Genomic DNA, 15,186 nt, shown 5'->3' with positions numbered 1-15,186 from the left:
CTTCAACGTGGGTCTGGTGTCTGTGGAGCTTCTGTGGAGACCTGCTGTGGAAAGACTCCTTGAAGCTTGATGTCTGACTCAGGTCAGTCCAGGGTCTTTATACTCTCCTCCACAGGTGTGTCTGCAGAAGATTATGGGTTAGGGTCCACACTGTTAGGCCTAAACAAACATCTGAAGGGAGGACTCCACAGACAAACCTACTTTTTAAACAATGTTTGTTATGTCTGTCCATTATTGATGAACATGGGTGGGACATGTTTTCTAAACATTTTATATGGTCGTCAGTTTAAGCTAAATAATGAACATCTTTACTGCTGTATTTATTTGTATATTTAATTAAATACCCTATTTCTTACCTTCATTCAGTTATACCATCAAACATAAATGTTACATAAAAGGCCACTGAATACATTTTTGGGTCATAGCAGATGTAAGAATATAAGGCTTTAATCAACATGCTGAATAATCTCGTATAATGGGCACTGCCTCTTTGAATCAACATTAACGCTGTTTTTTTTTTTTTTAAAGAAAGATTTATTTTGGACATTTTATGCCTTTATTGAGACAGTAACTGGCACAGAGGCCGACAAGAAACAGGAGAGAGAGAGAGGGGAATAACCTGCAGCATAGGTCCCTGGCCAGATTCAAACCAGGGACAGTACAATTATGTGGCATGCGCTCTAACCACTCGACCACCAGGGTGCTCTGTGCTAATGCTAGTTGGCAGCTAATTTAGTTCATCCTACTTGATGGTGTTGACTATTTACTAGGGATGCTCGATATTGACTTTTCTGCCGATTTCCGATATTCCGATATTCCCCAACTATTAGTTTCCGATACCGATATCACCCGATACCGATATTTGCAGGCTTTTTACACCAAAACTATTAGGTAACAATATAACATATCTCCTATTGTTGAATTAACACATTATGCCTAATTTTATTGTGAAGCCCCACTGGATGCATACATTAATGCAACATGGCTTTCCAAATGTAAACACTGTCTGTGCAAAATAAGACAACAACTTCAATTTAAGTTATGGAAAAAAGTGCCAATATGGCACCGCCATATTTATTATGCTGCTTTGCAGTAATTGCAAATTACAAACTTACTATCCGTAGGGAACACTTGGAAATAGTTCCAAACCACAGACATAAACCCGTTTCTGGAGGCGGGACCTTTTATAGGAACGTCCTCTCACTCGGTCCTCTCAGCTGTTGTGTTTACATAGCAGAGTAGGACCCAGATAGGACCCCACAGAGGTGACTCGCCGAAAGCATAACAGAGAAAATGACAACGAGGCGGTAAACCTTGTTTCTGGATTGTGTGTTCGTGTAAATGGCGGTGGACGCTATTATCTTGTTAGCCACGGTTAGCCACGGTTAGCCACGGTTAGAGACCCATGAGTTTAGCGTGTTGTTGTTCTTATACGTCATCAAGCGCACGCCGGTAAACGTCCCATGCTGCGTTCGGAGGGCCGATAATATCGGACATCCCTACTATTTACTGGTGTCAAACCAAACTACCTGTTGGCAGTTATACACAGGTACTGGACCAAAAATGCCGCCCCTTCAGTCCAATAAAAATTTCTCAGCTGGCGCATATGCTAAAAAAAAAGTGCCTATCTTCTGGGTTTACTTCCACACGATGTGGCCTGCTGATTAGCAGCAGTAGTGTTTCCCATGCTGGCCCTGCCTACGAGGTCCTGCCATTGATGTATAAAGAGAACTGGATAAAGCATCAGAGGCAGGGCCCTGTTTAGTCCTACAAAAGCGGTGGTGCTTGAAGCTAAAAAATGTTTTTCCAGGTTCTTCCTCTTCAGCTTTGCTTCCACACCACTGAGTCCATGGAGCAAGCGCACAAGTGACTTCAGCTAACATTTCACATATATAGTATGATATGATTTGTTTAAAGATTCTCTTTTACATTCTGTTTGAATATGAGTTGCTATAATTCAACAAATTATGCTGTAAATGATGCCAGTGTATGGTGTTTTAAAGTATTGTTCCATGTGCCTCTTTTTAACCTCAAGAACTTCACCCTCTAAAGGTCTCTGTACTGCTTAATGCTTAATATTTTCAATTAAAGTCAAGTCAGCTTGGTTCAGTTAATGTTAACTCAGTCTGACAAAATGTAAATTGTGACATGATAACATGTGATATGTAGTTTGTTTGAATTATCAAGCACAAGGTTTATGTCATAGAGTAACTATGTTAGTATAGTGCTCAATATAATTCATGATGCTTCATTATTTAATCTGATTAATTTATCCAGAGTCTCAGCCTCATCCCATCATGTGTTTTCTTGTCAGGTTATCCTGCACTGTGTGATTAATTAAAGTACAACAAAAACAACACAAAACATGATTGAAGTGTCCTACTTCACAGGTTACAGTAATACAAATGTTTGGCTGGTGGAAATCTGTTATATTGGTACAACTTGTGTGATATGGGTACAGTTTGTTTGTTTTGTTTTGTTTTGTTCATTTAAATTACCCCAATTTTTACTGATCTGACCTGAGTTGAGTTGAATTGGATTTAATCCTTGCTAGCATTATTTTCACCAACCTCCAGAGGGCAGTACAGAAAATTATACAATTAAAATGCAGCTGTGTTGATATTGATATTGATATTTAAGGCACTTAGCTTATCAGACCAGAGATGGGACTGTAAAAGTGAAAGTGTCATGGAAATCCTTTTGCTTTAGTATATAATCAGTGCCACGGATGTATGATCACAGTGATTTGCCATTTTGGTGCTTCAGTACATCATTGAAAAGAGAAAATGAGACATTATCGTCTGTATAGTGTGATAAAAATAACACAACAATAATCATTTTTCACTGACTTTATTAAAGACATTTTAGACAACTTTTAGACTTCATCTTACGCTCTACTATCTGAATATATTGAAAGAATCTGGTAACAAGAACTGAAAGGTCATAATAGCTTTTGTTTTCCTAAATAATATCTTTGGCTGTGAAGAGGTCAACAGGTCAGCAGTGTAGTTAGCATCTGTAGAGCAGGTTGATTCTTTTGACGTCCCAGCCTGACATGCCTCGCCTCTGACCGATCTGGGCTCTGGGGTTGGGGAAAGGGGTGATGGTGTCCCTGCCGTTGATGGAGAAGGCTGTTCTTCCATAGTGCATGATGGATGAGTAGTCGTAAGGAGTGTTCAGGTTGTTGGTGTTCTGCTTGTGGAAGTTGTAGGCCATCGCTCGGTCCATGTTCTGCCAGTTGATCCTGACGTAGCCATCACGGTCGCTCCTGGTCTGCTCGTGCTGGAAGCCCAGAGCGTGGTTAATCTCGTGCTGGATGATGCCGTGGTAGAGGCAGCCCTGCTTGTTGATAGAGAGCACCTGCCTGCCTCCTGATCTGCCCAGAGCCGAGAAGCATCCGCCTCTGCTCTCAATGCTGAGAAAGTCACGCTGGTTACTACGGCGGACGAAGCGGATGCAGGTACTTCTGTGGAAGCCACTCATGGCTCTCTCAATCTTCTGCCTCTCCCAGTTGGCGAACTGACCGCTGATAGTGAAGGGGACCACCACCTGGCCATTAGAGGCCTTCCTCCACAGGCAGCTCTGGGACCTGCATCGTATGGCGTTTCTGGTGTTGGGGGGCAGCAGGTCTCCTTCCAGCAGGATCTCATTGGTGGCATTGTTGGAAATCAGAATTCTGGTGCCGATGTCAACAGTGTCATCATTCACCTCGTCTTCGATGTCTTCCTCCTGGAGAGGACCTTCTCCACTGATTTCCTCCTGGATAGGATCTGCCTGAGAGAGGCCGAGCAGCAGCAGCAGCAGCAGGCTGACAGAGGGAGTCATCTTCAACGTGGGTCTGGTGTCTGTGGAGCTTCTGTGGAGACCTGCTGTGGAGAGACTCCTTGAAGCTTGATGTCTGACTCAGGTCAGTCCAGGGTCTTTATACTCTCCTCCACAGGTGTGTCTGCAGAGGATTATGGGTTAGGGTCCACACTGTTAGGCCTAAACAAACATCTGAAGGGAGGACTCCACAGACAAACCTACTTTTTAAACAATGTTTGTTATGTCTGTCCATTATTGATGACCATGGGTGGGACATGTTTTTCTAAACATTTTATATGGTCGTCAGTTTAAGCTAAATAATGAACATCTTTACTGCTGTATTTATTTGTATATTTAATTAAATACCCTATTTCTTACCTTCATTCAGTTATACCATCAAACATAAATGTTACATAAAAGGCCACTGAATACATTGTTGGGTCATAGCAGATGTAAGAATATAAGGCTTTAATCAACATGCTGTATAATTTCGTATAATGGGCACTGCCTCTTTGAATCAGCGTTAATGCTAGTTGTTTTTTTTTAAAGAAAGATTTATTTTGGACATTTTATGCCTTTATTGAGACAGTAACTGGCACAGAGGCCGACAAGAAACAGGAGAGAGAGAGAGGGGAATAACCTGCAGCATAGGTCCCTGGCCAGATTCAAACCAGGGACAGTACAATTATGTGGCATGCGCTCTAACCACTCGACCACCATGGTGCTCTGTGCTAATGCTAGTTGGCAGCTAATTTAGTTCATCCTACTTGATGGTGTTGACTATTTACTGGTGTCAAACCTAACTACCTGTTGGCAGTTAGACACAGGTATTGGACCACAAATGGCGCCCCTTCAGTCCAATAAAAATTTCTCAGCTGGCGCATATGCTAAAAAAAAACAATGCCTATCTTCTGGGTTTACTTCCACACGATGTGGCCTGCTGATTAGCAGCAGTAGTGTTTCCCATGCTGGCCCTGCCTACGAGGTCCTGCCATTGATGTATAAAGAGAACTGGATATAGCATCAGAGGCAGGGCCCTGTTTAGTCCTACAAAAGCGGTGGTGCTTGAAGCTAAAAAATGTTTTTCCAGGTTCTTCCTCTGCAGCTTTGCTTCCACACCACTGAGTCCATGGAGCAAGCGCACAAGTGACTTCAGCTAACATTTCACATATATAGTATGATATGATTTGTTTAAAGATTCTCTTTTACATTCTGTTTGAATATGAGTTGCTATAATTCAACAAATTATGCTGTAAATGATGCCAGTGTATGGTGTTTTAAAGTATTGTTCCATGTGCCTCTTTTTAACCTCAAGAACTTCACCCTCTAAAGGTCTCTGTACTGCTTAATGCTTAATATTTTCAATTAAAGTCAAGTCAGCTTGGTTCAGTTAATGTTAACTCAGTCTGACAAAATGTAAATTGTGACATGATAACATGTGATATGTAGTTTGTTTGAATTATCAAGCACAAGGTTTATGTCAGAGAGTAACTATGTTAGTATAGTGCTCAATATAATTCATGATGCTTCATTATTTAATCTGATGAATTTATCCAGAGTCTCAGCCTCATCCCATAATGTGTTTTCTTGCCAGGTTATCCTGCACTGTGTGATTAATTAAAGTACAACAAAAACAACACAAAACATGATTGAAGTGTCCTACTTCACAGGTTACAGTAATACAAATATTTGGCTGGTGGAAATCTGTTATATTGGTACAACTTGTGTGATATGGGTACAGTTTGTTTGTTTTGTTTTGTTTTGTTTTGTTCATTTAAATTACCCCAATTTTTACTGATCTGACCTGAGTTGAGTTGAATTGGATTTAATCCTTGCTAGCATTATTTTCACCAACCTCCAGAGGGCAGTACAGAAAATTATACAATTAAAATGCAGCTGTGTTGATATTGATATTGATATTTAAGGCACTTAGCTTATCAGACCAGAGATGGGACTGTAAAAGTGAAAGTGTCATGGAAATCCTTTTGCTTTAGTATATAATCAGTGCCACGGATGTATGATCACAGTGATTTGCCATTTTGGTGCTTCAGTACATCATTGAAAAGAGAAAATGAGACATTATCGTATGTATAGTGTGATAAAAATTACACAACAATAATCATTTTTCACTGACTTTATTAAAGACATTTTAGACAACTTTTAGACTTCATCTTACGCTGTATTGTCTGAACATATTGAAAGAATTTGGTAACAAGAACTGAAAGGTCATAATAGCTTTTGTTTTCTTAAATAATATCTTTGGCTGTGAAGGGGTCAGCAGGTCAGCAGTGTTGTTAGCATCTGTAGAGCAGGTTGATCCTTTTGACGTCCCAGCCTGACATGCCTCGCCTCTGACCGATCTGGGCTCTGGGGTTGGGGAAAGGGGTGATGGTTTCCCTGCCGTTGATGGAGAAGGCTGTTCTTCCATAGTGCATGATGGATGAGTAGTCGTAAGGAGTGTTCAGGTTGTTGGTGTTCTGCTTGTGGAAGTTGTAGGCCATCGCTCGGTCCATGTTCTGCCAGTTGATCCTGACGTAGCCGTCACGGTCGCTCCTGGTCTGCTCGTGCTGGAAGCCCAGAGCGTGGTTAATCTCGTGCTGGATGATGCCGTGGTAGAGGCAGCCCTGCTTGTTGATAGAGAGCACCTGCCTGCCTCCTGATCTGCCCAGAGCCGAGAAGCATCCGCCTCTGCTCTCGATGCTGAGAAAGTCGCGCTGGTTGCTACGGCGGACGAAGCGGATGCAGGTACTTCTGTGGAAGCCACTCATGGCTCTCTCAATCTTCTGCCTCTCCCAGTTGGCGAACTGACCGCTGATAGTGAAGGGGACCACCACCTGGCCATTAGAGGCCTTCCTCCACAGGCAGCTCTGGGACCTGCATCGTATGGCGTTTCTGGTGTTGGGGGGCAGCAGGTCTCCTTCCAGCAGGATCTCATTGGTGGCATTGTTGGAAATCAGAATTCTGGTGCCGATGTCAACAGTGTCATCATTCACCTCGTCTTCGATGTCTTCCTCCTGGAGAGGACCTTCTCCACTGATTTCCTCCTGGATAGGATCTGCCTGAGAGAGGCTGAGCAGCAGCAGCAGCAGCAGGCTGACAGAGGGATTCATCTTCAACGTGGGTCTGGTGTCTGTGGAGCTTCTGTGGAGACCTGCTGTGGAGAGACTCCTTGAAGCTTGATGTCTGACTCAGGTCAGTCCAGGGTCTTTATACTCTCCTCCACAGGTGTGTCTGCAGAGGATTATGGGTTAGGGTCCACACTGTTAGGCCTAAACAAACATCTGAAGGGAGGACTCCACAGACAAACCTACTTTTTAAACAAGGTTTGTTATGTCTGTCCATTATTGATGAACATGGGTGGGACATGTTTTTCTAAACATTTTATATGGTCGTCAGTTTAAGCTAAATAATGAACATCTTTACTGCTGTATTTATTTGTATATTTAATTAAATACCCTATTTCTTACCTTCATTCAGTTATACCATCAAACATAAATGTTACATAAAAGGCCACTGAATACATTTTTGGGTCATAGCAGATGTAAAAATATAAGGCTTTAATCAACATGCTGTATATTCTCGTATAATGGGCACTGCCTCTTTGAATCAGCGTTAACGTCAGTTGTTTTTTTTTAAAGAAAGATTTATTTTGGACATTTTATGCCTTTATTGAGACAGTAATTGGCACAGAGGCCGACAAGAAACAGGAGAGAGAGAGAGGGGAATAACCTGCAGCATAGGTCCCTGGCCAGATTCAAACCAGGGACAGTACAATTATGTGGCATGCGCTCTAACCACTCGACCACCAGGGTGCTCTGTGCTAATGCTAGTTGGCAGCTAATTTAGTTCATCCTACTTGATGGTGTTGACTATTTACTAGGGATGCTCGATATTGACTTTTCTGCCGATATCCGATATTCCGATAATCCCCAACTATTAATTTCCGATACCGATATCACCCGATACCGATATTTGCAGGCTTTTTACACCAAAACTATTAAGTAACAACATAGCATATCTCCTATTGTTGAATTAACACATTATGCCTAATTTTATTGTGAAGCCCCACTGGATGCATACATAAATGCAACATGGCTTTCCAAATGTAAACACTGTCTGTGCAAAATAAGACAACAACTTCAATTTAAGTTATGGAAAAAAGTGCCAATATGGCACCGCCATATTTATTATGCTGCTTTGCAGTAATTGCAAATTACAAACTTACTATCCATAGGGAACACTTGGAAATAGTTCCAAACCACAGACATAAACCCGTTTCTGGAGGCGGGACCTTTTATAGGAACGTCCTCTCACTCGGTCCTCTCAGCTGTTGTGTTTACATAGCAGAGTAGGACCCAGATAGGACCCCACAGAGGCGACTCGCCGAAAGCATAACAGAGAAAATGACAACGAGGCGGTAAACCTTGTTTCTGGATTGTGTGTTCGTGTAAATGGCGGTGGACGCTATTATCTTGTTAGCCACGGTTAGCCACGGTTAGCCATGGTTAGAGACCCATGAGTTTAGCGTGTTGTTGTTGTTATACGTCATCAAGCGCACGCCGGTAAACGTCCCATGCTGCGTTCGGAGGGCCGATAATATCGGACACCCCTACTATTTACTGGTGTCAAACCAAACTACCTGTTGGCAGTTAGACACAGGTACTGGACCACAAATGGCGCCCCTTCAGTCCAATAAAAATTTCTCAGCTGGCGCATATGCTAAAAAAAAACAATGCCTATCTTCTGGGTTTACTTCCACACGATGTGGCCTGCTGATTAGCAGCAGTAGTGTTTCCCATGCTGGCCCTGCCTACGAGGTCCTGCCATTGATGTATAAAGAGAACTGGATATAGCATCAGAGGCAGGGCCCTGTTTAGTCCTACAAAAGCGGTGGTGCTTGAAGCTAAAAAATGTTTTTCCAGGTTCTTCCTCTGCAGCTTTGCTTCCACACCACTGAGTCCATGGAGCAAGCGCACAAGTGACTTCAGCTAACATTTCACATATATAGTATGATATGATTTGTTTAAAGATTCTCTTTTACATTCTGTTTGAATATGAGTTGCTATAATTCAACAAATTATGCTGTAAATGATGCCAGTGTATGGTGTTTTAAAGTATTGTTCCATGTGCCTCTTTTTAACCTCAAGAACTTCACCCTCTAAAGGTCTCTGTACTGCTTAATGCTTAATATTTTCAATTAAAGTCAAGTCAGCTTGGTTCAGTTAATGTTAACTCAGTCTGACAAAATGTAAATTGTGACATGATAACATGTGATATGTAGTTTGTTTGAATTATCAAGCACAAGGTTTATGTCAGAGAGTAACTATGTTAGTATAGTGCTCAATATAATTCATGATGCTTCATTATTTAATCTGATTAATTTATCCAGAGTCTCAGCCTCATCCCATCATGTGTTTTCTTGCCAGGTTATCCTGCACTGTGTGATTAATTAAAGTACAACAGTAACAACACAAAACATGATTGAAGTGTCCTACTTCACAGGTTACAGTAATACAAATATTTGGCTGGTGGAAATCTGTTATATTGGTACAACTTGTGTGATATGTGTACAGTTTGTTTGTTTTGTTTTGTTTTGTTCATTTAAATTACCCCAATTTTTACTGATCTGACCTGACCTGAGTTGAATTGGATTTAATCCTTGCTAGCATTATTTTCACCAACCTCTAGAGGTCAGTACAGAACATTATACAATTAAAATGCAGCTGTGTTGATATTGATATTTAAGGCACTTAGCTTATCAGACCAGAGATGGGACTGTAAAAGTGAAAGTGTCATGGAAATCCTTCTCCAATAGTATGTAATCATTGGTAAAGATGTCTGATGACAGAACATTTTCCATTTTGGTCCTTCAGTACATCACAGGAAAGAGAAAATAACACATAATTGTCTGTATAGTGTGTCCCATTGTATAACACTTAGTCAATATCTATTTAATTTCATAAAGCACATGATTTTTTAGCTCCATGTTATACTGCCTGATCAGACATCACTTGAGGAGTTTTCCTTAATCTGAAATGTGGTCCTGCAATGATGGAAGATTAAAGTCCCCCTTGATTAAAATGTGTTGTTGTTGTTGTTGTTTTTTTGTTTTTGTTTTTTTTTAACTTCACTTGAAGTGTTGAACTTTACTTTGCAGAAATACATGTGCAATATTTGATTCTACAAGGCTGTTTTCAAAGCTATCTGCTGAAAGTTGAACATTTCTCTGTATTTTCTAAAAAAAAAACCAGAGTTTAAGGTATGGGCCTACCAACAGGATTTGTGACATCACAATTAGTGTGGAGCCAATTATAATCCAGTTAGCAGTTTACACAAGTGTGATGTTGAAGCCTTGAGCCTCCAGTGCACATACAATGATAAAGGCCTTAACAATGAAGCAGGAGACATTCTGTGTCTAGCAGATGTTTAAATGACAAATATTTGCATGTTCTTAGATTCTATAGAGATTCCTTCAGTGAGGGAGAAGGGGTAGAATAATGAAAATTATTAAGTAGACAGTTTCAGTTTTTAATGGAAAAAACATTATTGTCTGGTCATATATATCTAAAGATGATCTTTAATTTAAACAATTATTTCAGATTGTGCATTTTGCTGTTACGCATTGGTGTAGTTGTGAAAGTGCTACTAAATTACTACTGATATACAGATCTTTTATATGAAGGGCTTTGATTTACAGCAGAGTACAGAGTTAGAAGCAGCATTCTGCCTGTCTGCTATGTGTTGGAGGAGGGTCCTCCATATGCACGGCAGAGCCTGTAGGAAAAGGCTTCTCTTCATGGCAGAGAATTTTGGCAGGCAGGCAGCCGAGGCGAGAGATACCACGGGAAGATGAAAACAGATGGGACGAACATGCAAAGGCTGCCTCTCACTGGGGTAAAGGGCAAAAAAAGTCTAATACAACCCCACAGTTCATCAAAGGTGCATGAACTAAAGAAAACCCCAAGCAAGCAATAATTCCCCCACTTCTTCAAAACTCTAAACCATGTTTTGTGATGAAAAACATCTTAATAGCTCTATCGTAACTCGTGTTAAAACAGCAGATGAAGCCCCCCATGTCACCCACCCACTCATATCACACCCCTACCAGGCTATAGGGTGTGAACACCTGTTTCATTATGGAGCTAAAGAAAAAAAAGGGACTAGCTCTCTCAGATGTCACTCTGAGAGACTGTTAGTGTCTCTGTTTCTTTACAGTAGTTTCCACCATTAGATAAGGTGCCAGCAGGAAGGTTTGTGTGGTTGTTGTGGTCTGTGGATCCCTGCTTGGCTGTTAGTGTTTGTGCTACGTGTAACAAACATGTGAATACACAAATAGATGGAAATAACACAACAATAATCATTTTTCACTGACTTTATTAAAGACATTTTAGACAACTTTTAGACTTTATCTTACGCTCTACTATCTGAACATATTAAACGAATTTGGTAACAAGAACTGAAAGGTCTTAATAGCTTTTGTTTTCCTAAATAATATCTTTGGCTGTGAAGAGGTCAGCAGGTCAGCAGTGTTGTTAGCATCTGTAGAGCAGGTTGATCCTTTTGACGTCCCAGCCTGACATGCCTCGCCTCTGACCGATCTGGGCTCTGGGGTTGGGGAAGGGGGTGATGGTGTCCCTGCCGTTGATGGAGAAGGCTGTTCTTCCATAGTGCATGATGGATGAGTAGTCGTAAGGAGTGTTCAGGTTGTTGGTGTTCTGCTTGTGGAAGTTGTAGGCCATCGCTCGGTCCATGTTCTGCCAGTTGATCCTGACGTAGCCGTCACGGTCGCTCCTGGTCTGCTCGTGCTGGAAGCCCAGAGCGTGGTTAATCTCGTGCTGGATGATGCCGTGGTAGAGGCAGCCCTGCTTGTTGATAGAGAGCACCTGCCTGCCTCCTGATCTGCCCAGAGCCGAGAAGCATCCGCCTCTGCTCTCGATGCTGAGAAAGTCGCGCTGGTTGCTACGGCGGACGAAGCGGATGCAGGTACTTCTGTGGAAGCCACTCATGGCTCTCTCAATCTTCTGCCTCTCCCAGTTGGCGAACTGACCGCTGATAGTGAAGGGGACCACCACCTGGCCATTAGAGGCCTTCCTCCACAGGCAGCTCTGGGACCTGCATCGTATGGCGTTTCTGGTGTTGGGGGGCAGCAGGTCTCCTTCCAGCAGGATCTCATTGGTGGCATTGTTGGAAATCAGAATTCTGGTGCCGATGTCAACAGTGTCATCATTCACCTCGTCTTCGATGTCTTCCTCCTGGAGAGGACCTTCTCCACTGATTTCCTCCTGGATAGGATCTGCCTGACAGAGGCTGAGCAGCAGCAGCAGCAGCAGGCTGACAGAGGGATTCATCTTCAACGTGGGTCTGGTGTCTGTGGAGCTTCTGTGGAGACCTGCTGTGGAGAGACTCCTTGAAGCATGATGTCTGACTCAGGTCAGTCCAGGGTCTTTATACTCTCCTCCACAGGTGTATCTGCAGAGGATTATGGGTTGGGGTCAACACTGTTAGTCCTAAACAAACCTCTGAAGGGAGGACTCCACAGACAAACCTACTTTTTAAACATGGTTTGTTATCTCTGAACAAGCAATATCATGGCACTGGGCTTCAGGAAATTGTGATTGGCATGTTCAATTATTTTCTGTCTATCTATAAACTAAATGATTCATTGAGAAAATAACTGTCCGATTTAGCGATTATGAGAGTAATAATTAGTTTCAGTCTTAAATCAGTTTTTCATGTTTTATTTGCAGGGCTCCCTGTTCCTGCATTGATCTGAGGTTTGGACAAATTACTAGGTTCTGTTTACAACTACTGGGACTTGTTTTGCAGCTCACTGCTGTCTTTGACCATCCTCAGCTGTTTGTAGTATCTCAGCGAGACGGTTATTTACACTCTATTGTAAATGGACAGTGAAATTCATTTAGGTCTACCTGGGGTCATGAGGTCACATAAGTCATTTTAATGGTGCTCTTAATTACTGAAATGTCCAGTGAGGTCAAGAGTAGAATGACCTCAAGTCACCATATCACCAACCTGACAAGCAGCCAACATTAAGAAGGTCACAGTTCTGTTATTAGTTAGTTATATGCTTCACATTTCTCTGTGTAGTTTTGTTTTGAGAAGTGAAAGTAAAAATGTGCTTTTTTAGACAAATGGTTTCTAAACAAGAATACTTAATAAATCATATTTTATCCCAACATCCCAGAATTTATTAGAGATGGGATGATTTGATCTGAATAATAATGTGTGCCTTCATTTCACGTGTGCTTTCATATCTGATTCAATTTTCTAATAAACACGTGAAGATCTGATGCTTGCAGAGTCAGTGACATCTTTAAAATAACTTATTAAAACATAACTTTAAAGAGTTAGACCAACATGTTATGTGTTCCAGTTTATGTGTTTTGTTTATTTTACTGTTTTCTTGTTATTTGCATTTTATTCATTATAACTTTATTAGCTGGATTTTATTGAATTGTGGTTGCTCTTTTAAGATTTTAAGATTTATCTACTATTATGATTGAGAAATTCTGAGTGTATCTGTTTATTTGGTGCATTTTTATAATTTCTTTAGATAATTTGGCACTGAGAAAACAATAACAACCAAAAAAAGGTCAGATATTTTCATCTTATCTACATAAAGGTGTTTGTGTCTGTCAGCCATATCCAGTATTAGATATTAAGAAATCAGATCAGACATACAGTATATACATTTTATATATTGTATATCTTATTGCATAAACAGAAAGGAAACAACAAAGCATATCAAAGGTTTTTTTCTAATTGAAAATACGCTCTGACATAATATGCATCTGTGCTCTGATCATTTATTTGTTTGGTGTTGCATAAATGCATTAATGCATTCTTCTTTCTGTGGACCTTGTGATTAAGAGGCATCCTAAAATAATGTCTTCAGTTGGCTTGCACTGCATCAGCAGGCACTGTGGTTGATCTTAAATCACCTCGGGTACTCTGAGTGACTCCATGAGAAATGGACGGTCTGTCTGCTGAGTCCACAGTTTGGCTGATAGATTGTGCTGCTTCAGATGCTATTGAATTGGTCCTGATGGAGCATCTGAATGGTCCAAGGATTATTGTGAGCCAAAAGCTGTAGGGTGAGTGGTAAGTGACCTTGGCACTCAGTGCTCTCTTATTTCACGGTTATGATGGAGGATTTTCGTCCTGTGTTTTACTGCTGCCTGTGTGGCACTCCGTCCCACCACTCCGTTGTCACTTTCATTTATACTGCATGACGAACCTCAGCACAGATGAATTCCTTTTGTCTGATCCTGGATCCTCATCCAACAATTGAAAATAGGTGCTAGTATTCAAAGTGTTAATTTACATCTTTTACTACATTTTTGAAGCTGAAACATTTGTAAATTCATTTCAAAACAGTGTACTATTAATAGCTGATGGGAGCCCTCTGGAGGTGCTGCTGGTCTAATTCAACAATGACATCCATACTACATTTCCAGGAGGCATTAACTTTAAATAGCACAATGGAGAGTTATATTACATCCGGCTGGCTGGTAGTTGCATAGTTTGCTCCGCACCACCAATACCAGCCCTGTGATTGAATTCAAACATTACAAGAGTTCAGATGTTTTACATGCATTGATGGGAAATAACATATGTTACCTGTTAACGTTCACAGTTTCACCTCTCATTACAGCTCTATTGTATAAACATTCCCTTTAACCAGACGCACACCGCCTTCTTATCAAGTTACTCTAAGGAGTAAGATTGTACCACCAAAAGTGTCAAAATATAACAGCTTAACGTTTAAAGTGCACATTAAGAATCATAAAATAAATATGTTTGTATTTGTCCCTGGACATTTGTACACACTGATACGATCGCACTTCATAGTGAATGTTTTCATGTAGAACATCTACAGCGGTACAATACAGTGGGTTGCTGATGTGTGTAATAGAGTTCTTCTGTGGCAAGTGTTGAATTTTTAACCACCCTGAAGCCAGCTGAGTATACTTCAGTCAAGCATGAAGCTAGATTACCTAAGCCAAAGCTGCTATTACAGTAATATGACATAACATCAGCTGCACATTCCCTTTAGAAATGTGCCCTGTTTTGAGACTCTTTACTTGACCAGGGTTATACCTTACAAAACACTTCCATGCGTTACTGTATGTTTTCCCCAGAGATGAGACTTGAGAGGCCCAGATATTCCTCTGGTTGGCCCAAGTGATCCTGTGGTTAGGATTGTGTCACACTGTGGTGACCCTTGGGCAAAAATGAACCAAAAACTATAACTCTGTCTGTATATACTGCACTCAGAGGGTCTATGAATGTAATATATTTATGTGTCCTTCCTATAAATTAAACTGTGCTGCACAGTATCAGTTCTGGTAAAATTATTTAGAT

The 15,186-nt window shown here is 41.1% G+C and overlaps 3 protein-coding genes across 3 annotated transcripts; all 3 read right to left on the bottom strand.

Moving 5' to 3' along the window:
- Nucleotides 1-3,009: 3,009 nt before the first annotated feature.
- Nucleotides 3,010-3,825, bottom strand: LOC134001276 (high choriolytic enzyme 1-like). Its single transcript, XM_062440877.1, has one exon. The coding sequence runs from the start codon at nt 3,823-3,825 to the stop codon at nt 3,010-3,012; it is 816 nt and encodes a 271-aa protein (XP_062296861.1).
- Nucleotides 3,826-6,098: 2,273 nt separating this feature from the next.
- Nucleotides 6,099-6,914, bottom strand: LOC134001174 (high choriolytic enzyme 1-like). The gene has a single exon (XM_062440773.1). It carries the CDS (start codon nt 6,912-6,914, stop codon nt 6,099-6,101), a length of 816 nt encoding a protein of 271 aa, XP_062296757.1.
- Nucleotides 6,915-11,336: 4,422 nt separating this feature from the next.
- LOC134001077 (high choriolytic enzyme 1-like) lies at nt 11,337-12,152 on the bottom strand. The gene has a single exon (XM_062440667.1). It carries the CDS (start codon nt 12,150-12,152, stop codon nt 11,337-11,339), a length of 816 nt encoding a protein of 271 aa, XP_062296651.1.
- Between the last annotated feature and the right edge of the window lie 3,034 nt (nt 12,153-15,186).

This window comes from Scomber scombrus, chromosome 1 (assembly GCF_963691925.1).
Source record: "Scomber scombrus chromosome 1, fScoSco1.1, whole genome shotgun sequence".
Taxonomy (NCBI): domain Eukaryota; kingdom Metazoa; phylum Chordata; class Actinopteri; order Scombriformes; family Scombridae; genus Scomber; species Scomber scombrus.
Note: the sequence above shows the minus strand (reverse complement) of the source record. Positions and strands in the feature narration are given on the sequence as shown.

Excerpts from the sequence above, each read along its gene's own strand:
- LOC134001077 (XM_062440667.1), bottom strand. The coding sequence starts at position 12,152 with ATGAATCCCTCTGTCAGCCTGCTGCTGCTGCTGCTGCTCAGCCTCTGT.
- LOC134001276 (XM_062440877.1), bottom strand. The coding sequence starts at position 3,825 with ATGACTCCCTCTGTCAGCCTGCTGCTGCTGCTGCTGCTCGGCCTCTCT.
- LOC134001174 (XM_062440773.1), bottom strand. The coding sequence starts at position 6,914 with ATGAATCCCTCTGTCAGCCTGCTGCTGCTGCTGCTGCTCAGCCTCTCT.